This window comes from Sinocyclocheilus rhinocerous, unplaced genomic scaffold (genome assembly GCF_001515625.1).
Source record: "Sinocyclocheilus rhinocerous isolate Xijiao unplaced genomic scaffold, SAMN03320098_v1.1 scaffold1012, whole genome shotgun sequence".
NCBI classification, from domain to species: Eukaryota; Metazoa; Chordata; class Actinopteri; order Cypriniformes; family Cyprinidae; genus Sinocyclocheilus; species Sinocyclocheilus rhinocerous.
This window is the reverse complement of record NW_015640039.1, coordinates 104,068-127,174: the sequence shown is the minus strand read 5'-3', so window position 1 is coordinate 127,174 and position 23,107 is coordinate 104,068. Positions and strand designations below refer to the sequence as shown.

The 23,107-nt window shown below is 36.4% G+C and overlaps 1 protein-coding gene across 1 annotated transcript in view; it reads right to left on the bottom strand.

Moving 5' to 3' along the window:
* LOC107752276 (1,4-alpha-glucan-branching enzyme-like) overlaps positions 1-23,107 on the bottom strand; it is a 192,494-nt gene that overhangs the window by 98,200 nt on the left and 71,187 nt on the right. The window contains exons 8-10 of the mRNA XM_016568208.1: positions 6,488-6,603; positions 5,829-5,956; positions 276-374 (exon numbers count right to left, since the gene is read on the bottom strand). Coding sequence (XP_016423694.1) covers positions 276-374; positions 5,829-5,956; positions 6,488-6,603 — 343 coding nt within the window. The remainder of the gene's footprint in view (positions 1-275; positions 375-5,828; positions 5,957-6,487; positions 6,604-23,107) is intronic.

The following is a 23,107-nucleotide window of genomic DNA, read 5'->3' as shown; positions in this document are numbered from 1 at the left end:
ACTGAATCTTCAAATCTAATTCCCCCGAGAAAAAGATAGAAACACGTTTCGCTTCGGAATTACAAGCAGGACAAGTGCGTGATGAATGAGACACTTAGCATGATATGGCTCAAACAAACTGGCACCATCTGGAGGGAATATATTGGAATGTGAGTAAAGTGCAGTAAGTTGTCGGTTACACTTACAGTAGGACTGTACAGTAGTTGCATGTATATTGAATATCACCGAGCTATTCTCTTTTATGTTGTTCATCACTTCATATTAGAAAAACTCACTTGAATCCATTTGTCGGGAATAGCCATGGCCAGGCGATAGTCGAAACCCAGACCTCCTTCTTGGACTGGACGGCAAAGGGTGGGCATACCGGACACATCCTTAAAAAAGAAAGAATTTTTTAAAAACACAACAATATGTAGAGGTTAGATTTACAGTACTGTTAAAGGAATACTTCACCCTAAAACAAAAATTTGCTCTCTCAGGTTATCCAAGACGATGAGTTGGTTTCTTCATTAGAACAGATTTGGAAAAATTCAGCATTACATCACTTGCTCATCAGCTGTTTGTGGACCCTCATTCTGACGGCACCCATTCACTGCAGAGGATCCATTGGTGAGCAAGTGATGTAATGCTAAATTTCTCCAAATCTGTTCTGATGAAGAAAACAACTCAACTCTTGGATGGCCTGAGGGTGAGTACATTTTCAAGAAATTTACATTTTTGGGTGAACTACTCCTTTAAAGTAGGGGTCCTCAAATAGCGGACAGCGATCCGGTTCCGGACCCCGGCTTGGTTCCAACTGGACCATGAACCAATGCCAACGGTAGCACCATTTTACCATTTCTACAGTTTAAAGTCAGCAGTGTATCAAAACAATAGAGCTGTGCACACCACAAGCATTCAGGGTCATTTATAGTAATGATCTTTCTCCGTTATATCTTCTAATATTTTTATCTAGAGCCAAACGCGCTTCATTCAAGCTCATTCTGCCCTGTGTGCACTGCTACTCCCCCCTGCTGAAGACAGGAGGTGCTACAAGAGCTGCAGATGACATGGTTATTTTAACAGTAACAGAAACATGGTGAACAGGAAAATAGATTGATATTTTTCACTTATACCATGGCGATAGCGGAAAGCTTATAGCATTTTATAGTATTAGTTTAATCGCTGAACATGCACAAACACTTTTGGCAGAGATCTAATGTCCTTGCACTAAGGCCATTGCACACCGAGTCCGAATTTTTCGTCCGAAATTTTCGCACGTTGAAAAATAAATACGACCTCACATTGTGTCAATCACGTTTACACACTGCCTCCGAAACTTTCATCCGTCATAAAAAGAATTCGGACCAGGTTCGATTTTCTGCGTTTTCGCATCCGTAGCAAGCATTTTGAAAGGAAAGGATGACGAATACGAAAAACCCCCCGGAAAAACGCATACGAAAATTTTGGACTCGGTGTGCAAGGACATTTATTCAGACTGTGGGCGGCACACTAATGTTGATTGACTTAGGGCCATATTTACTAACAGCTTGTGCCAGCGCAAACAGTCTTTTGGCGTTAAAATAGTACTGTCAGGATTTACTGAAGACGCGCAGTGAAGAATTAGCACTGAAAAGGCGTGGACACAATTATTTTTGCGCCTGACCTTATTGAATATGCATTTGTAGAAGTTTCCCTTTCAGATGCTAAATTTATGGGAGGAGAGTATTAAAATGAATCACGCAATGCGATTTACTAACGTTTGCACTGTTCAAATTACTGGTATTTGCGCCATTATTTAACTTCTCCCCCAAAAAAATCATCTCTTAAAGCACACACACACACAAACACACACAGAGAGAGAGAGAGAGAGACAGAGAGATTTTGGAAACACCTAAAAATGAGTGACCATTTTAAAGCCCTTAAAACCATGAAGTGAACCCTGAAAAAAGTCCAGATTCAGATGGTCCTGAAGCTGCAAAAACAAACTAACATGACTAACAACAGTCAGCATCAAGACACTGAAATATTCATACATCAAATTCTGCCCAACCAAATTATAAAAACACAAAAAGAAAATCATCTAAACTATTGGAATGAAACAACAGAAAAACTAAGTAAACCTGAATGTTATTTGGCCCTAAAAACAGATTACACAACTGCAGAATATCGGAGTACAGTGAAAGACTATAAATTAAGAAGACAAATGACGAGGTACAGACTGAGCAATCATACTCCGAGCAGACAGAGCAACACTTCCTCACCAGATGCCCTAACTATCAATTAGAAAGAAATTGTTATCCAAAATTTGAAATACTTTGCCCTGACTTCAAAATGTTAAACAAGAAAACACAACTTCAATATTTATTAGGTGAAAAACAAGATTGTATCTTACTAGCAGCAAGATACATTGATGCCTGTCACAAAAAAGAGGGAGGAGTCAACAAATCAGTGATGCGCCCACAAACACACACTAAATTTTAAATTGTTCATAGAATTCTAGAAGTGATAGAATTGATTTGTTCTACTTTATTTAATTATATATACATGCATGTATTTATTTATTTATTCATTTATTTAATTATTATGTTAAATTTTTTTTTATACATATCTGCTCTAGATTCAATGTAAACACTATATTTTGGCAATACATTGTAACAATTGTCATGCCGTCATGCCAATAAAGCACATATTGAATTGAATTGAGAGAGAGAGAGAGAGAGAGAGAGAGAGAGAGAGGAGATCGCGCTGCACACACAGAGAAACATTCAGGACCACAGAAAATATTTGTCAATGCTAATCGCTACTATGTAGCTAGATACTAGATCACTACATTATATTCCTCATCAACGAGATGGTAAAATAACTGTTTTTGAAGTAATTAAAAACAGCTTCACTGTTTGTAGAGAGAGGCGCAGACACAGGTAATTCACACACGCAACTGTCACCTCTCTCACATGATTGATCGATAATTAATTCAAATAAATGCTATAATACATTCAAATAAATGAGGTCTTAATAATTTTCATTTTTACCCTTACAAATAGTGCGCTGCAAACATCATTAACAGCTTTAACTCGTCAATGCTGGCAAATGACTATTATGACCAGTACTATTCTCATCCACGTGGCCTTCTGCCATACATGGGTATTCAAATGTAAAAATAATAATAACCTGATAAAACATCTGATCTACCTTTTAATATTCACATCCAGTTGGGCTCAACTGATAAAATGGTTTAATTTGTTTGTAAAAAAAAAATAATAATAATAATAATCTCAGTCACTACTACTTTGGCTTTCAAGGCCAATATCCTCATCTTTGATGACTATTTAGATTTTTTTCCTTTTTCTTTTACAAAGTAGTACAGCTGCCCAGATTGAAATTCATAACTACTCCAAAAAAGTATTGTCCCGACCTCCACTGGGAAGGAAATATCAAGACTGGACCTTTTGGAAAGTCTGTCAAGCTCAAAATGGCAAAAAGTAACATTTTCTTCTGAAGCCATATGAAACTTACATGCACATGGTAATTTTAGCTCCCTAAAACATTTTACACACACATTTATATAAAAGGAGTGGAACTTGTAATGTCTACTGTAATGAGAAATTCAGATGTAATGATGACTCCAGTCATATCTGGCCTCCTAATAAAAGTTAATTTATTTATATTCACAGAGTGGGTCGCCTCATGGGGGCCGACATGTTGGGATCACATGACCAGCCAAATGTGTTATTGCTGACAAAATCAAAAAAACTCATAAATTTTTGCCACTAATTTTGTTGACTAGATTAGCAGTGGTCTCCAGCCATGCTAGTCTTTTCTGCAGGGTATCACATAATATGCAGCGCTGTGCAAAATTGAATTAACCACTGAATACAAAAAGTAGCTGTGGTCCTAGTTTTTGTTATATTTGTAGTCTCTTTTTATGCTATTTAATTGTTTCCTGCAATGTAAGCAAACTTAAGCATTCACAGTCCAGCTCTATCAATGGAGCTCATAAAAGAGAATTAGATGTTATCTCTGGTGGGCGCTGTCCACTAATTACAAAACACTGAACAAAGTAAGTAAAAAGTAAGTGGTCTCATTAATCATGGCTTTAGACAGAGCCACTGAGTGCTAATTTAATGCACTGTGTCCCGTTGACTCGGAAGATTAATTCTGTCTTTGTGGAGTTGGGATACAGTGTCGCTGTTGACAAGATTAAGGTTATCGAGCCATGACTAAAGGTATTATGGTCATTTCGGATGATCCTGCTGCATATTCTGAAGAGAGTAGCCAGTACAGAAAGAGAGACACCTTTTTACTTAAAGGAACAGTTCACCCAAAAATGTACACGCCACAAGATCTGCTACGAGGTGATTCATGTATGCTGTATGGGGGTTATTTCATGTATGTTATGATTGCAGCAGCAATATTTCTTACATGCTCACAGCAGCATGTTGTGGATGGCAGAAGCAAGTCTCGGTACTTGCAGCAGCAGCGTAGCAGATCTATTCCGCCAAGAGCAAATACATTAACATTAACATGTACATTACTATTACCATTGCACTAGTGTTGTTAACACTTGATATTTCAGAATTGATTATGCACATAAATTATGTCTGGTAGTTAATGGTCACTTTTTAATATCCAATCAATTTCCTAGTTTTTTTTTTTTTTATCAAAATTTTAAAGTATGTCAATTTATTGAAGTAAAAAAGGTTGCAAACAATAATTCACAATTATTTTAAAATTTAATTTAATTATACTTCATGAATGTATATGTTGTTGCCTCTAATGTAATAATAAGTATTATTTTAATAGTAATCTATTGATATTAAAATATTGTATAAAACATACAAATAAATGATTTATACAGGGACTTCAAAACCCTTCAAAAGGTTGAGATCAGTAAGGGTTTTTTTTCTCTCCTTTCATTTTTGGAAGAAATAATACTTTTATTCAGCAAGGATGCAACTAATCAAAAGTGAAAGTAAAGAATTTATAAAAACCTTATACAGTATATTTCAAATAAATGCTGATCGTTGTACTTTCAAAGATGTAAAATGTAAATGTATCATAGTTTCCACACACACACACAAAATATTAAGCAATATGACTGTTTTCAACATTGATATTAATAGAAAAATGTTTATTGAGCAATATATCAGCATATTAGAATGATTTCTGAAGGATCATGTGATACTGAAGACTGGAGTAATGATGCTGAAAACTCAGCTTTACATTACAGGAATACATTGCATTATAAAAATATATTAAAATGGAAAACAGTTATTTTAAATTGTAATAATGTTTAATTTGTAATAAAAAAAAAAAAAAAAAAAAAAAAATTAATTAATTAAAAAAAGAAAAAGAAAAAGAAAATTTAATTAAATTTTAAAAAATACCAACCTCAGACTTTTTAATGGTAGTGAATGTGTATATGACGAATATAATCTAATCTAATCTAATCTAATCTAATATAATCTAATCTAATATAATATAATATAATATAATATAATATAATATAATATAATATAATATAACATAACAGAATAGAATAGAATAGAATAGAATATTGTCTTTTTCTCACAAAGCTATTGAATGTTTCGCAAAATTTGAAACAGAGCTCAAGTCTTATGCGGAGTTTCAGGGAAACCTGTTTGAAAACAGTCATATTGTTGCAGTATAAGCCATGGCTGATGGGAACTACGACATCAATGTTATATTACTGTCATCTCAAAGCAGCAGAATAAGAACAGGAGCAATTCAGTTCAAGAACTGCTGAGCTAACATTTCAGAAATACTCTTCATGCTGCCGAGAGCTTCTACGTTCAGTGCATTTCAGAAAACAACATACTGCTTACCTCTGCAATAGTGATGCAGTCCTGATAGAGGGTGTGCAAAATATGGTTTGCCAACATGAGGTAGACAAGAGAGTCCTCATCTACATGGAGACCAAAGTATTCAGTATAATCCCCGGAAAATCCTGATCCTGAGCATCAGGGAACATGTAAACAAAATCAGATTCCACCACTGATGGTTACATTTGAATAAAAATTAATTAGCAATTACACAAAACTCATTTTAAAAAGAGCTACGAAGAAACCAACTCGCAATAACCCTTTTTTTGTGAATCTAATGTCATGTTTCATTAAAACAAAGTAGGATTTATTCAAAGCGATCTTTGAAAACCTACTGAAAATCATTAGCAGCATCACTGGTACAAAATTAAAAAGAAAAGAGAAAAATGCCAGGATAACCTTTGCCACACTACTTGTGTAATTAATTTCCTGCTTGAAAGAACTTGTATCACATGCTTTTCCTGCTTAATTCCGTTCATTTATGAGAGTTTACGTAACATGCTCGCAGTCTACCGAAACTGCCCTTGGAACGGTTGCTCTTCCAATACGCTTTTCTACCTGTTCTACAATAAGAGCCTGTGACATTTACAGGGGAAGAATGTTATTAATGTAGAGTAATTCTAAGTAAAGAACATTACGTGCTTAATTTTCCATGGACATACCGATCCCGTGATGATGGTAGAGCATAGACGTCACTCCATCAAACCTGAATCCATCAAATCTGTACTCCTCCATCCACCAGCGCAGGTTTGACAGGAGAAATCGCAACACCTCCCAGCTACACACACACACACACACACAAACATAAACAGTTATTATGCAACTCTGACAGGGATATATCTATTATATGAGTCATTGCTGAAACATTTTGCACTATAGAAATGAATGATACTTCAAATTGTGCGGCTATCTCATTAAATTTTAATCATTTGGAATATGCTAATATGCTGATTTACTGCTCAATAAATATTTCTTATTATTACTCAGTGAAACATGTTTCTTTATGAAGTTCATAACACATATCACATTATGTTTTGTGTATCATTGACAGTGCTGATGAAAACTTAAAAAATAAAAAATAAATAAATAAATAAAAAGATGTTGACAACTTATACAAGCTAATCTTTTATTACTCATTGTGCATTAATAATACTGAGCTAACAACAACAGTTTAACATAAACAGTTAGCAAAAGTGAGTCGTCCAAAACTTCAGAAGTGCACATTAGATGATTTTAGTCTTTTAGGACTAGTCGCACAATGTTCTGGAATGTTCCAGAAAGCACTAGAATATTACAGAATGTTACAAAAACTTCTAGAATGTTCCCATGCTTGCAAATGCAAAATATCTTAAAAAAAAAAAAAATGCTAAATTAGTACAAAAACATATCTGTATTAAACCAATGTTTCATAATTAATAATAAAAGTTCTAATATTTACCTGACCTAAATATTTACCAAAATATTGATGCTACATGAAAATAATAGTACAATAATACTTAGCACCGTTATTTAGAATTAAAGAAGAAACATACAAAACTTAAGTAAAACAAATTTTTGTTACATTGTGTTATCAATGTTAAAAAACATTTTGCGGTTTAATATTTTGTGGAAAATGTGATTATTTATTTTTTTTTCAAGATTTGTTGATTGTTGATTTTTTTTCAAAGATAGTTTTTTGTAACATTATAAATGTCTTCACGGTTATGCATCTTTGCTGAATAAAATGATTAATTTATATATTTTACTTATATGTCTTACTGACCCCCGACTTTTAAACATAAGTTTATTTTATTAAAAATAATCATTTTGATTAGTAACCCAATAGCAAACACCTAGAATGCCCAGGCTGCTGCATGGCAATATTCCTTAGCATTGTGGCAGTGATTTTTACAAAGGCAAACACAATTAAGAATTTTTGTCATATCCTAGAAAACTGAAAAATCTGCTTACAGTATATAATTCATAGCAGATCATTAGTTATTCACATATTTAATTCATATATTTTAATATGAACTTCTGAACTGTTAAGCGTGTTTGCTTATGACTCCTGAGTGAACATTATTTTAAAGCAAGGTTCTTCAGCAGCGGTCCGCAACCGTACCCCAGGGGTCCGCCAATTATTACTGTTTGATGAAATGTAAATATGCGTTAAACCAAAATACAATATTAAATTGACCTCAGCAAAAGCTTTTAAGTTCAGCTAAATGTTTCATTGTACCTCCTGCAATGCATTTGGTATCATGCAGTTTAATGAATCTAAACATCAATAAGGATTATTTTAATGGCTTTGCAATGCAGCACCATAAAGTACTGTATATAAATACATTAATATGGACATTAATGCATGCTATTATAAGCCAGGCTTAAAATGCAGTACTCAGATTTATACAATATGTTCTGCTCTGTCTCTCTGCTCATCAAGGGGTCTCCCAGTTTTAAATTGTTACTCCTAAAATATCCTAAACTTTTTAATAAGACCAGAATTCAGTTTATAATAATCAAAGGAACAGTTCCAGTTACACAGTGATGCTGTGCACCAAACTTTCAGGAAGACCTGAGTTGTGGCTCTAGGTTCTCAGGCACCAGGCAATATAATTAATCCAGCTGACATCATCACATTCTGGGATGTGTTGCTTCCCAGATGGCGAGAACTCAGCGCTGCCTGGAAGTGCAGTAGTATTGCATTCACAGAGTTAGGATTTCGCATGATACGGAGTGAAAGAAACCTCCTGATAGTGCAGCGAGCATCAATCACAGCTACGCTCATGATACAGCAGCATACACACTATTTCAGCTTAGAATGTGACTTTTTCCTCTTAATATGTTTCTCCTAGGAAGGAGGCGTCACCAGAATATTCAAATATTATGTCACAAAAAGGGAAATTTGAGTGAGTGACTATAATTCCTAGAATCGTTTGTTTGTGTTAAGACTAGAGATGGGAAGATCGAGTTCATTTTCAGAACCCCTTGTTCAGCCACTATTCAGCTCATAACCTAAATATAATTTGCATAATTGCAATAAAAAAAATAAAATTCACTCATCTCTTAGCTGAATTTTTTTTTTATTATTGAAAAATCCATTCCATTTCAAATGTTCATAAATCATTTAATGATATACGATTTTAATTTAATATTATGATTTTAATTTTAGTTAAAATGTTAGTATTTTTTATTAATCATTTTTATTATTATATTTTTTATTTCAGTTTTAGTTTTAGTACTTGCACTTGTTTTAGTACAACTTAAAAAATAAGAAATGTTGCCTTGTCAACTAGCTAAAACTTATTTATTTATTTAAATTTCAGTTAACATTTATTCTATTCCAAATACGGTTTTAGTTTTAGTTTACAATATTAACTCTGATCCGACACCACAAATCATTATAAAATTCCAATCCGAATTTTACATAACAGCGAGTTGATACATGTTTTACAGTATGACTAAACATCCAAATCCAGTCATTTCAACAGGAATCTGCAGATCGAGAATTTTGCATGAGGATGAACGAATTTTCCCCATTCAGTGGGGTTTTACACAACACCATTTTTTGAATGAAACCTTTTATGTTTCTTGGCGATTCATTTACATGCCAATTGTATTTTGGGAGACTGAAAACGCAAACTTTTAAAAATTGGTTTCAAAGTGCAAGTTTTTAAAAAATGTTAATGCTATCATCTCTGTTAAAACTACAAAAACTTACATTTTGGAAAACGGTGACATCATGTGCATACATTTTAAATGTTCAGTCAATAAGTGTGTATGTGCGTATTGTTTCTTTCTTTACAAAGTGACATCGCCAACTACTGGCCTGGCATGCATAAAACAGTGTTTTTAGTCGTACTCGCGGATCCATGTGAAAGGAATCGTTTTGATAATACTGTCGCGGAACTTTTCAAAAAACCAAAGGAAAAACTTTTCCGTTTTTAGTACAGCGCAGAGGAGAGAGCAAAACAAAACACCGATCATGAATTAGAAGTACAAAACGAGGATTTATAAAGAAAAGTGTCTGAGGATTTCGATATAAGCCAAGAGGAGACTGGTTTTCCTTAGCTTGAAACAAAACTTGGTTCTTGCAAGACTAGCATATTCTCACCGGAGCTTATGCTCCGCCTTCATCCTACGTCATCCGCTGGAACGCCACTCTCTCGTGAACACGTGTACGACAGTTAGCGGAAGCTAGAGATTACGATGATTATTTAAAGATTTAAATATGGATATTACTCTTACACAAATGCATCGATTCACTTCATAAGGCCTTTATTAACCCCTCGTAGCCGTGTGGAGCACTTTTTATGATGGATTTATGCACTTTATTGGGCTTCAAAACCTTGACCACTATTCACTGCCATTATAAAGCTTGGAAGAGCCAGGACATTTTTTCATATAACTCAGATTGTATTTGTCTAAAAAAAATAAAATGTATATATACCTAGGATGGTTTGAGAGTGAGTAAATCATGAAGTAATTGAACCATCCCTTTAAGAACAGACAGTGTATGTCAGCGATGGTATGCAGGGTCCCAAGAATTTAGGTACTTTAAAAATCCACCACAACCCAAAAGGCTGCGAACTCCTGCCTCCAATGGCATTTTAATCTATGCAGATGTTTTCCCCCACGTATATTTTTGAAAAGCTGTACCTGCAAGTGCGACTCTCTCCATCCATGTTTGAAACCTAGAAATGAATATCAATGCGCTCTATCTCCTCATCGTGTACCCCAATCAGATTCCTGCGGCATGCAGCTATGAGCATAAATTAACCGTCAGGATGAGAAATTGGAATCAACTCATCCCTAAAGTATGTCTGTATCCTGGTGTTTGGATGATATGTGTAGGCACTTGTGACCAGCCCCCTCCAGCTGAGCATCCTCAACAACTTGGAGTAATGGCCACGTTGCCATAGAAACTTTGTTAAAATGCGAGCACGGGGGTCCTCTGGCACCGTGCGAAGCGCACGTGGAACAAGGTAAAGCACCTCAACCGTGTGAAGCCGAATTAAAGAGCGCGAAAGAACACCATCATCTCGCCTGAGAGTTTTATAAATCCGATTCACGCTACGGCATCCTTAATGTTATTGTCAGAAGAAGGACAATAATACACTTATGATGCAGCCAGTTCTGGCCGGAATGATTCGAGCGGCCCCAACGGAGACGGTCTAGTGCTAATCCTACATCTTAAACTGTATTCGACGGCAGGGATGTGCGAATGAACTCTCTTCAACCTCGATTCGTCTCTTCTAAACTTCTACAACAATGACAAGAGGCCTAGGTAGCAGAAAATGAGAAAATATGGAAATGAACCATCTTTTGACACTCACACTGGAACTTGAAGCTATTCAGAATAACTTATGAACCTCCTCACACAAGCAAGTCTGCAGAACTGTGGAGATGTCTGATAACATTAGCGTGGTATAAGGAGCTACAGCCTTCATTTGGAGTCATTCCGTGCTTCGGCTTGATGCATTCAGCGCTGTGCTGATCTAGGCAGCAACATTCATGTATGCTAAATCAAATATATGGATACAAGTCCCTGTCGGCCAGGCGCAAATCCACCAAAGCTTCTTCCAGGACTGAGCAGTTCGCAATTGGTTCTGCATGAGGAGTGAATCAGCAACGGGGTAGATTGTAGTTTTCTAAGCCACAGGGGAAAATGCTGATGTAGATATCCGTGGCGCCGTTTCATAAAGTTGCAAATGGCAAGTTTGCAACTCCAGGTTGCCTCTCCCAATACTAGGGGGCTGTGGTAATCTGATAAGCATGCGACATGGGCGGTCACGCAGGGCTGTGGGCGATAAATAGATTATACTGTGATCAACACAGGGGCCAAACACACAATGTGTTATCGTGGGACTGAGCCAGGACAAAGCCATACCTGCACATTAAAGCCAAAAGAATGGCTGTTATTCCTTATGGGCAAGTCTTGTCAGGAGTGCAGTGAGTACAAAGCTTTTGTCAGGTGTGATGGTCTGTGATGGTAAAGCAGGGCTACTTGGCTTTGGAAAGCTCACAGGCCACAGGGTCCTTTTAGCCTCAAGGGCCGCCTTTAATTTTAGTAGCTATTTTGGACAAACTTTATTTTAAGGTCCAATTCTCACTGTTAACTAAATCTTAATAGCGACTTAGCCTCAATAAACTCCTAATATGTTGCTTAATAATGGTTAGTAAGGTAGTGTTTAAGTGTAGGTATGGGGTAGGATTAAGGGATCTAAAATATGGTCACGCATAATAAAGCATTAATAAGTATTTAATAAACAGCCAGTATGTTTGCAATATGCATGCGTGAGAATTGGTCCTTAAAATAAAGAGCTACCATTGTTTTATATTAATGAAGCAATGAGATTATGTGTGGTTGGTATGTGGTACAGTATGAGTTAAATTTCATACTTGGCAACATTTTGGTTAATAGTTTCTACATATAATAGTAAATTTAAACATTTTAAATTGCATAATTTAATATTACTGTTTAATGAATGAACATGAATTAACAATGAATAATTATACAGAAATACATATTAACCTAGATAAACACTGTAAAGTCTGACATAAAAGTTAGAGTTCTAAAAAAAAAAAAGTGATTTGTCTATTGAACATTTATACAAAATGAGTAAAATAAATAATAATAACATTTTTATATAATATATAAAAATCAGAAAAATATAAAAATTATATAATTATGAAATAAGTGAAAAGTGAGTAATTCAATTAATGAGAAAGTAAATAAATATATGTTATAAATGTATTATATTTAGATAGGGAACTGTTATTTATGTATATACCATAATAAAATGGCATAATTTGATTAAATTATTTGGTGATAAACATGTATTATGGTGAACAAACCACAGCAAATTACAATGATGACTAAAAATGAATACATCAAATGCTTGCCTTTTCATATTTTAAACATGACTTTTCTACATATAATGAATGAAATATCAAAAATAAGCAGCTTACATTTAGTACATTTTCATTTTGAAAAAGCAATGACAATTAAAACAAGTTGCTTAAATTAGCAAATATTTATCTTCTTAAAAAAATAGGAGCAAACCATTTCAGAAACTATAATATTTCTGAAGAGCATGGGTAATCCACTGGGGGGCAGAAGACATGGAATAGATCACATACTATATACACTTTCTTGGGAAAGTTTTTTACTTGTTTATGATATTGAAGCCATACAAACCCATGCATTAAATATGATACATATGACTTAAAGGGCTAACATGGTGAGAACACCATACTGTAAACTGCAGTTGCCACAGCACTGACATCCCACAGACCACAAAAATGTACTTGAGACCAGCAGTAACGCTGAGGTTAAGGAGTGACTTACCGGCAACACTATGGCTACAAATTGACAAACGGGCCAGTTTTCGCCTTAACCAGATTACATACGACTTCAAGGGTGTCTGGAAGGATGGTAAAATGCTGTTTTATTCGATTATGAGTCACGATTTCCTCACATCGCTACCATTTACCATGAGCGCTCAATGACAACAAATATGTTGAATATCAATGAAATTACTTGCATTGGTAGTCAAGCCCTTAAACGCAAGAAAAAGAAAAGCCATGCGACATTTCCTCAGAGCCAAATAGCTGATAATCTGTCTCAACATCACATTCATCCTTGGGGAAAGAATGACAGGAAAAAGACAAGTGTGATGATAAACATAAAATGGCCTTGCAGCACAGTATGCCAAATCTGTCATAAGCACTGGTTCCCAGACAGTTACGAATTAACACTACCAGAATACTCTAAAACCGAGGATAATCTCTCAATGGGGGTAGGCTGACCTTATTTGCATTTCTTCTACCTGATATTGCTACCCAAGTCTCAGGTGTAAGGACGATCGCAGGAAGAAGAAACGTATAAATCCCTGTATCCTCAACATTACAGTCAACCTGCATGAGAACAAATAAATTTACAACCTTGACAGGTCATTTCACACAAGGCGCAGCGGTGAAACGACGGCATCTGACAGTCTGAGAGATGGCGAACAGCCGGGCCTTGTGGGAAACGACGGCTGAGGCACTTCATTTCACGCATCTCACATGCTGTGCCTGTCCTATTGGCAAAACGGCTTCTTCGTTCATTCAATAAAAGACAAGCAGCACAGATTAATGTTTATTGGGGAAGAGATAGATAACACCTGGATAAAGTGATGTGACAAGTGCCACCGTCGTGCCATTTTTTTGTCGCTCTGGAATTCGTCCAGAACTGTCAGAATTAGCATTCTCCATCAACATCCAGCTGTGCCTCTGGTGAAATCCGCCATTTGTCTCAATAGAAAGTTTATTAAGTCTCATTGAGAGGCGTTGGGAGAACATGCAATGCGTCCTGATGAGGAATGAATATTCAAGGAGGGGGAACCGCTTCACGAGCACGGGACCTTATCCACCATTGTCATTGGAAATCTTTCACAAAGGCAGAGTATAATTCGCCGCTATTTGCACAGAATACCAAGCGTGCCCCACAAAGTCATTAAACCTGTGCATTCCTCTTAGTCCAGATTAAAAAAAAAGAGCAATAAGCCTCGGTGAATGTAACGCGCGATCGAAATGTGAGACCACAAAAGCGGCTAGCCTCGGGTCTGGCTCCGTTTGATGTGCAGAGGGATTCCGGTGATGACTGATGAAAAATGGATGCAAATGAGCCAATGGAGCGCCAGAGAGAGGGCAGACGGCGGCGATGGCCGAGGAAGTGCGCCTGCCCTTCAGGAGCCTGGTGGAGTGGAGCGTCGTGGCGGCACAGAGGATTAATTTACTCGCCTTCACAAGGTGTCCTTGCTGCTCTTTGAAACAGCCTATTAGAGGAGTCACAGGAAGCCATGAAGTGCGGCCCAACGGATGTCTCTGGACTAGTTAGATCTCCACTACAAGGGCTAAGACCTCAAACACTGGCTTTTCACATTTCCCTGTAGATGCCACAGAAACACGGCGCATAACAGAGCTAAACGGAGCATGCAACAGATGTTTCCATGAAATCACCTTGTTTTCATGACTTTTGCATGTGAAAGCGGTGCCTTTTACATGTTGAAGACAAGCAAACAGGGAAACTGGATACATCTTATTCTGTCAATCATCATGAATTTTAATAGACTGCTCTGATAGACCAAGAAATACAAATCACAATGAAAGGACGTTCAGCAGTAGGGGCTTGATTTCTTGAATGTGAAACTGATGGAAGCAACTTTGGGGTCGATTGTGAAGGACTATCCCCCACCTGACACACCACCCCACTTTTTAATGGGGCATTTTGACTGGGACATAAAGGCTCAAGGTCAAGTTTGTGGTCAAGAAAGGCTTAAAGTGCCCCATATTATGCCATTTCGAATACTGCCTTTCATGCAGCACATAATGTAGCTGTATGTGAATGCAAACGAACTGCAAATTAGTTGTAAAGCCTAATGTGCACAATAAATAAAGTTATTGTCTCCCAAAAGAAAGAATTGACTCCGATTGTTGTGTAAACGAGATGCTAGTAATTCAAATCCCACTAACTAGGGAGGCCATATGTCCCATTTTACGGGACAGGTCCTGGCCAGGATTTCTGTATTTGGCTCTGTTTTCCTCTTGTCATACTTGCTGAAGGTAATGATCGACCAATAACGTGCAGGCATTGCACATAATCGTGGCACGTGAGAAGGTGGGATCTACAGAGAACGGTCAAAGCGATGCAAATATCCGCGCATGTTATGCGTTCATTCGACTTGAAGCGCCGCATGCAGACTTGTGTGATTGTTGTATGACATCAAAGTACAGCGAGCGCAATTCAAAAGCAGAAGGAGCCGTCTGCTCTCTATAGCTCTCGCAGATGTCATACAACAATCGCTCTGCACAGCACAAACAGCCAAAACCTGGATATTTTAGGCAATATAGAAATCCTGGTAAGGACGTGTCCCGTAAAAATGGCCAGTATGGTCACCCTACCACTAACACATTTGCATAATGCCGCCTACAGTATATTCTATGTTGGCCGGCCACGAACGGCTTGACCCCGCCACCAAACACGTAATTTGATCGATGGCTGCTTCTCTAATCTCAAAGAGTTCAACGCAGGATTCACAAAACGCTTGCTCTTGAAAGTTGGCTCAGTACCCATTTTATTTGGACCAGCTGGCTCCACTGAATCTCAAACTGTAAGTATGTTAAATAGATGTTTATATTTTCTATTGAGCATTAACAATAAAGAACTATGGCAATGGGCGCATTATTTCTGACACACACTGGGCCTCATTTATCAATCTATCGTAGAAACGACAGCAGATCCGAGCCCACAAATCAACTTATGACAGAGTTCACGTGTGATTCATGAAACATTAGTATGCCGCCAATCTCATCGTACAAAATATTTGATAAATGTGGTGGCAGAAAACAATCGTCATTTAAATATCACGCCCCTAAAAACACACCGGTTTAGAAGCCTCGCCCTAGAGTTTACGACATGGAGAAATGTAACCCGGCCAAAAAGAGGAAGTAATCTCATGAGCGAAATTATTTAACTCTAAAAACACCCTTTAACCTTACAATTGCAAACTATGGCATTAACTTATATGTATATTAAAGACCATTAAATATAACAAAACATTTATAAACACTATATAGCCTATTTAGTTCTCCTTAATCCACAAAAAAAAAAAAAAACTTTAAATTTAACGGTATTACAGAACAAGAATGAAAAATTAGTAGCTATAAAATTTTATATTAAACTATAAAGTAAAATACAAATTAGGCTATAGTGGCATTCATTATAAACAGAATACAAACATCAAGCTAAAACAAATTTATTAAAGTGAAACTAAACGGCACTGGGCTCACAAGCCTCTCTCATTCGACATCCAAATGTTTCCATTTTTTGCCATGTAACATTTGGTTGCTAAACTATTATCCATGATGTAAACAAGGCTTTACTTCACACTTGTGTTCCAATATCCACGTAAAAAAAATCATCCTTCGTATGTGCAAAAATGTTTGTTTGGGCGCTGCACGCTGATTTTACAGTGGACCTTTTAAATTGAGCAGTGTAACTTTTATGTTTGGTAGAATTTTAGTTTGATTAATGGCTGAAATGTGTGTGTGCACGGGACATGCCTGCGCGATCAGTTAAATTTATTTGATATTTAGTTAAGAGTGTCACAAAAACGAAAGTGGCCTACTTGTCGCACAGTTTTTCTTTCTTTTGTTAATCTGTTAATTATTTAAGAGAAATAGTTTTGTGTAGTCATATTTATTTTCTGTTTTTCTCCGGTTCACAGAAGTGCGGCAGGTGGGTGATGCGACGATGAGTGAATATTTATGATCCGTTGTTTATGCTGCTATTTGCGCATATAAAGCAAAAAAAAATAAGCTTTTCTTGTCGGTCAGGAAAATAATCAAAATGAACAAAATGCTGCCATTATACAATTCTCCGCAATTCTCTATGCTGCACACAGTTTCAACTTACTCGAAAACTTGACGTGACGTGAGATTTGATCGTAGCCACAGCTCACGTCCATACTGATAAATTCCAAGTTTTGCGTCAAAACGAATGTACGCTCAACTTTCTGTTGTACGTTCGTTTCGCAAATGAGGCTCATTGTATGTGGTAGACCACTCACAACAGACATCTGACCAATCAGAGCAGAGTAGGCTCACGGAAAGGAGGGGTTTAAAGAGACTGAATCTTAGAACTGCTTCGACCGAATTGCTTGAGAATCGTCGGAAAATGAGGTGATATTAAATGCTTAGTCTGAGAAAACGAAACCATTTTTTGAACTTGCATGCTATTGTAGTAGACACACAAAACAATATTAGGAACCTTAAAAATGGCATAATAGGGGCACTTTAAAGTTATTTAAAACTAGGGGCACTTGAAATGTTATGTGAAATGTAAAGTCATGTGAAAGTTAGGTTCTAATAGACCAAGAAATACAAATCACAAAGATGGGATTTTGTCTAAGCAACCAACAGTGATCAGCAGTAGTGGGTTGCTTGCTTGTATATGTGAAAAAGATGGAATCAATGCGGTTGATTGTGAAGGACAATTCCTCACCTGACACACCGTCCCACTTATCAAGGGGGCATTTTGACTGGGACATAGAGGCTCAAGGTAAAGTTCGCAGTCAAGAACATCTTGAAGTTATGCAAAGCATAACTTATGTGAGCTTACGTTAAAGTTAGGTACTAAGAGAACCCGAAATACAAATCAAAACAAAGGGATTTTGCCTAAGCAAACAAAAAAAGTTCTGCTTTTAAAAGTTCTGAAGCAACTTAGTTTGCGATTGATTGTGAAGGACAATTCCTCACCTGACACACCGCCCCACTTCTCAAGGGAGCTTTTTGTCTGGAACTTGGAGTCTCAAGGTCAAATTCACTGTCAAACATCGCAAAGTTATTCGACTTGTTTTCTTCCAGCCAGCCATTTGTTCTCGAAAGTTCCCGCACCAAGAAAGTCCTTTATTCCCATGTCATGTTGAACCAAGGGACAACAATGATTGTTTGATTCTACTAAAAAAAATCCCTCATTTCAAGAAACACCACATGCAATTTCCACCGATGTCAATGGCGCATCTGTTGCGACGTTCGCCAATGCCTGTTTTAAAGTTGCTTGATTAAACAATGCTGTGCCATCGCAGTCGCCACCAGGAACGGCCCTTCTGCGATTCATCTTCTCAAAAGCAGGAATTAATAGAGAGCCCAACACCGAGATGCATCCAAACAAACGTCAACAAGAAAAACAGACAAATGAACCGGCGATGACACCGGGGCGTTCCTTCGGGCTTTTCAGATGGCTGCTGGTTGTGGCATATGTCTGCGGCCCATCTAATGAGTCCCTCTGAAAACTGCACAAGCTCAATAAGTAATGAAACTGCAGCTTGGCTCTTATTACCGAATCTCTGCGCCATCTGACACTAACACTGGATAATGTATTGGCGGCAGCAGCTTTTGGCATGCGCTTATTAAATGTGGGTTCAAAAAGGCATTGATAGACTCCACGGAGGCGGCCGGTCTGTCTCTTAATGTGTGATGAGATGAGCTTACAGCCGTGGAAGAAGAAGAAGAGAAACTTAATTATCACGCGCCGCGAGAGCACCAATCAATAGGTTCGGGTTTACCGTGAGGGCCATTAGGGTCAGAGCCAGCTAGTGGCTAAAGTGCCGTACGCTTTTGTAGAGCTTACCGCTGCGATGACAGTAATGATTTGGAGAACAGAGCGTCGAGCGGCATTCGTAAAGCCGCATACATTGTGTGTGTGAATGGAAGCCCGAACTGTTCAGAGCAAAGGATTGTAAACACGTCTCTGATACTGTGACACACAAGGGCACTTTGAGCTACTGCAAATTTAAGACCCATTTTCGCCAATTGTTGTTCTTCGGTTCATTTACACACATGATGTTTTGCAGTTAGCGATTCTCATTTTGATACGCTCAGTCTTTCATTATCGTAGCTCTCATGGGGCATGTCTGAAATGTGTTCAGCTAACATTAGAACACACACTGTTAGATGTAGACTGTCATACATGGGCTTTGTTCATTTGGTTTCAAATGTATGTGTACTTGATCAGGGATTTGCATGTTTCTGAGCTGTAAAATGAAAGGATAATGTCATTACTTTCTAAGGAATTAACTTTATGTGCTTAACAGCCCCTCATAGAATGTCTGTGTTGATGCCAAAACAAGCTCACATCTGTTACTGATTGATCATCAGAGCAGATTGTGATAAAAGACGATACAATCGCCATGGGCATTAAATAAAGACTTATAGGCTGCATAAACATTTATTCATTTTTATTTTTGTTATTACCCTTCAACACTATTCAAGTGGGATTTCTTTTTTTTTTTTTATAAGCTTGATATATATTATTGATTTTTTTGTTTTGGTGATATTTTACCCAGAACACTGCCAAAAATGTCTCCACAATAAAATCCAGGCAGTGCAATGAGAAATGTATTTGACGAAGGTCAAAATAAATGAAGCTTTGAATTAAGTGGACCATTTTATTGCAGCTAGATCCCCTTTTCCTGTCCAATATGTTTTTTTTTAACTGTCCTGGTCCTACAATATTGGCCTCTTTGCATAAATTCTGATAGATTCACAATACTAAAAACACTAAACTGAAACAATTTTCAGAAACTCGGTGGTTTCACACTAACTTTCTTTTAGTTATTAATGAGCAAACACATTCTGCTTTTTAACTGTCAGCTTTAAAAGACAAAATAAATAAAAAATAAATAATAATATTTTTTATAATCTCCTTAAATGGAGGCTTTGTCTTCCAATTATACACTTTGTCAACTGTAAACAGTATTCACACATAATACACACACACTTGATGTCAAAATTGTGAGATTTGTTTAAAAAAAAGCCTAGTTAATTGTCAACTGTTCTGACAGCAAACCAACATTCTTTTTTTTCTTTTTGGAAACACTCCTACAGTTTGCTCCGATTTGTAAAGTTGGTTTTTCAAGAACAAAAACCACTTAAGTTATTTTCCATCAGGAAGAACGCATGCTCTTAATGAAGCCTGTCAGAAACAAACCCAAAATGCACTTTCCACAGCCAGATGTCAAGCACATCTCTTGAGATCCATTTCACCTTCATAAGATCTTTTGCTTTGATGAATAAGTGAAAATTTCATGGTTAAGTGATCTAGATGACGATTCTGTATACACATGGAAATAAATATGAGTGCACCATAAAACCATAAAAAATGTGATATTTGTGTACCAAAAAGAAAACCACTCATAACTAACAAACCAAACATTAAGCATATAAAGTCCTGCAAAAGTCAGAGTGAAGTGAAAATTCCCAAAACATATTCCCAGCTCTGTGATCTAATTACATATAGTCAAAATAACTATTACTGTTTATATCATGATTTAAAGTTATGCATATTAACTACAGAATAATTTTAGAAGAGTTTCTTAATTAATAACTGCAATAATCACAAGCGGTATACAGTGATGGGAGGGTTACTTTGGAAATGTAATAGGATACAGAGTAATGTAACTGATTACATTTGATTACTTTTCTAAATGTCTAATGAATGTTTTCAACTGTTAATTATTTTCAAACATTACAAGAAGGCAGGTTTAACCTTACAGTAGTACTCAACACTGATTACTGTCAGACTTTCAAAATCCTTCATCGCTTGAATTAAGATTATAATAATTTAATTTTAAGAGTTCAGACTTTAGCACCTCTTTTTACTTTGAGATCTCTGAGGTTAAACACATTTAAAATCATAAGAAATAGTTTAATAGATATGATAATGTTTTTGAAATAAAATCTTTGCATAGCTATGACAGAAAACACTGGAATCTAACAGTGTCTTGAAATAAAATGTTAATCTTATAAAAAAAATATGCATATACAGTTGTGTGTAAAAGTTTTTGCCCCCATCCTGTTTTTTTAATTGTTTGCATATTTGTCACACTTAAAAGATTCAGATCATCAAACAAATTTTTATATTACACAAAGATAACCTGAGTAAATATAAACTGCAGTTTTGAAATTATGATTTCATTTATTAAGGGAAAAAAGCTGTCCAAACCTACCTGGCCCTACGTGAAAAATTATTTGCCCCTCCTCTTAAATCATGAAAGAACTGTGATTAACCACATTATTTTAGAAGGTTCCATCAATTATGGCAAGTCATCCAGGTCCTGAAGCTGCAAAGCAGCCCCAGACCATCACACTACCACCACCATGTTTGACTGTTGGTATGATGTTCTTTTTATGAAATGCTGTGTTGGTTTTACGCCAGATGTAACGGGACACACACCTTCCAAAAAGTTCAACTTTTGTCTCATCAGTCCACAGAATATTTGCCCAAAAGTCTTGGGGATAAACAAGATATTTTTTGGCAAATGTGAGACAAGCCTTTGTGTTCTTTTTGGTCAGCAATGGCTTTTGCCTTGGAACTCTCCCATGGATGCCGTTTTTGCCCAGTCTCTTTCTTATTGTTGAATCATGAACACTGACCTTAATTGAGGCAAGTGAGGCCTGCAGTTCTTTAGCTGTTGTTCTGGGTTCTTTTATGACCTCCTGGATGAGTCGTCGTTGCGCTCTTGGAGTAATTTTGGTAGGCTGGCCACTCCTGGGAAGGTTCACCACTGTTCCAAGCTTTCTCCATTTGTGGATAATGGCTCTGACCGTGGTTCGCTGGAGTCCCAAAGCCTTAGAAATGGCTTCATAACCCTTTCCAGGCTGATACATGTCAACTATTTTGTTTCTCATCTGTTCTTGAATTTCTTTAGATCGCGGCATGATGTGTTGTTCTTTAAGCATGCTTCACTTTGTCAGACATGTTCTATTTAAGTGATTTCTTGATTCAACAGGTCTGGCAGTAATCAGGCCTGCGTGTGGCTAGTGAAATTTAACTCAGCTTTCTAAAATAATGTGGTTAATCACAGTTCTTTCATGATTTAAGAGGAGGGGCAAATAATTTTTCACGTAGGGCCAGGTAGGTTTGGACAGCTTTTTTCCCTTAATAAATGAAATTATCATTTAAAAACTGCATTTTGTATATACTTGCATTATCTTTGCGTAATATTAAAATTGGTTTGATGATCTGAATCTTTTAAGTGTGACAAATATGCAAAAAATTAAAAAAACAGGAAGGGGGCAAAAACCTTTTCACGGCATTGTACATAAAACCAAGTAACAGTTACTGAAAAAAGCATGTGTCCTATTCTGTGTCCTAAATTGCTTAAATATATGTAACCCCCTTTGTAATCGTTAACGTTTTCCTAATTTAATTACACTTTATTTTTTCTCAGTAACTGATTACAGTTACATTTGTTTTGTAATTAAATTACGTAACTCTGTTACATATAACTAGTTACTCCCCAAAACTGTTCATAAAACAAACAGTTGCTTCCTTTCTACTCTATACTTCTAATATTCTCCAAAAGATAAATCTTAAAATAGCAGATATGTGAACACACAAGTTTAATTGTATATTAATGCAAGACATTTCCGTTACTTGGAAACAGAAGACTTCAGTTAGCTTATTGAACTCCAATACAAGGCAGAATAATTATTTACTGTGATTATTAATAAGTCAAAATGATTCAAATTCAAAATATTTCACAAACAAGAATACTGTGAGAAAAATATCTGATCAGTTTTTAAATGGCCAATATTTCTTATTCCGAGCACATAATTTCAAAGAGAACAGCATTTTGAACGCGATTAGTTGAATTTTATAACATAGATAGCATATTTAAAGGGGTCATCTGACATTGCTAAAAATAACATTATTTTGTGTATTTGGTGTGATGAAATGTGTTTATGCGGTTTAA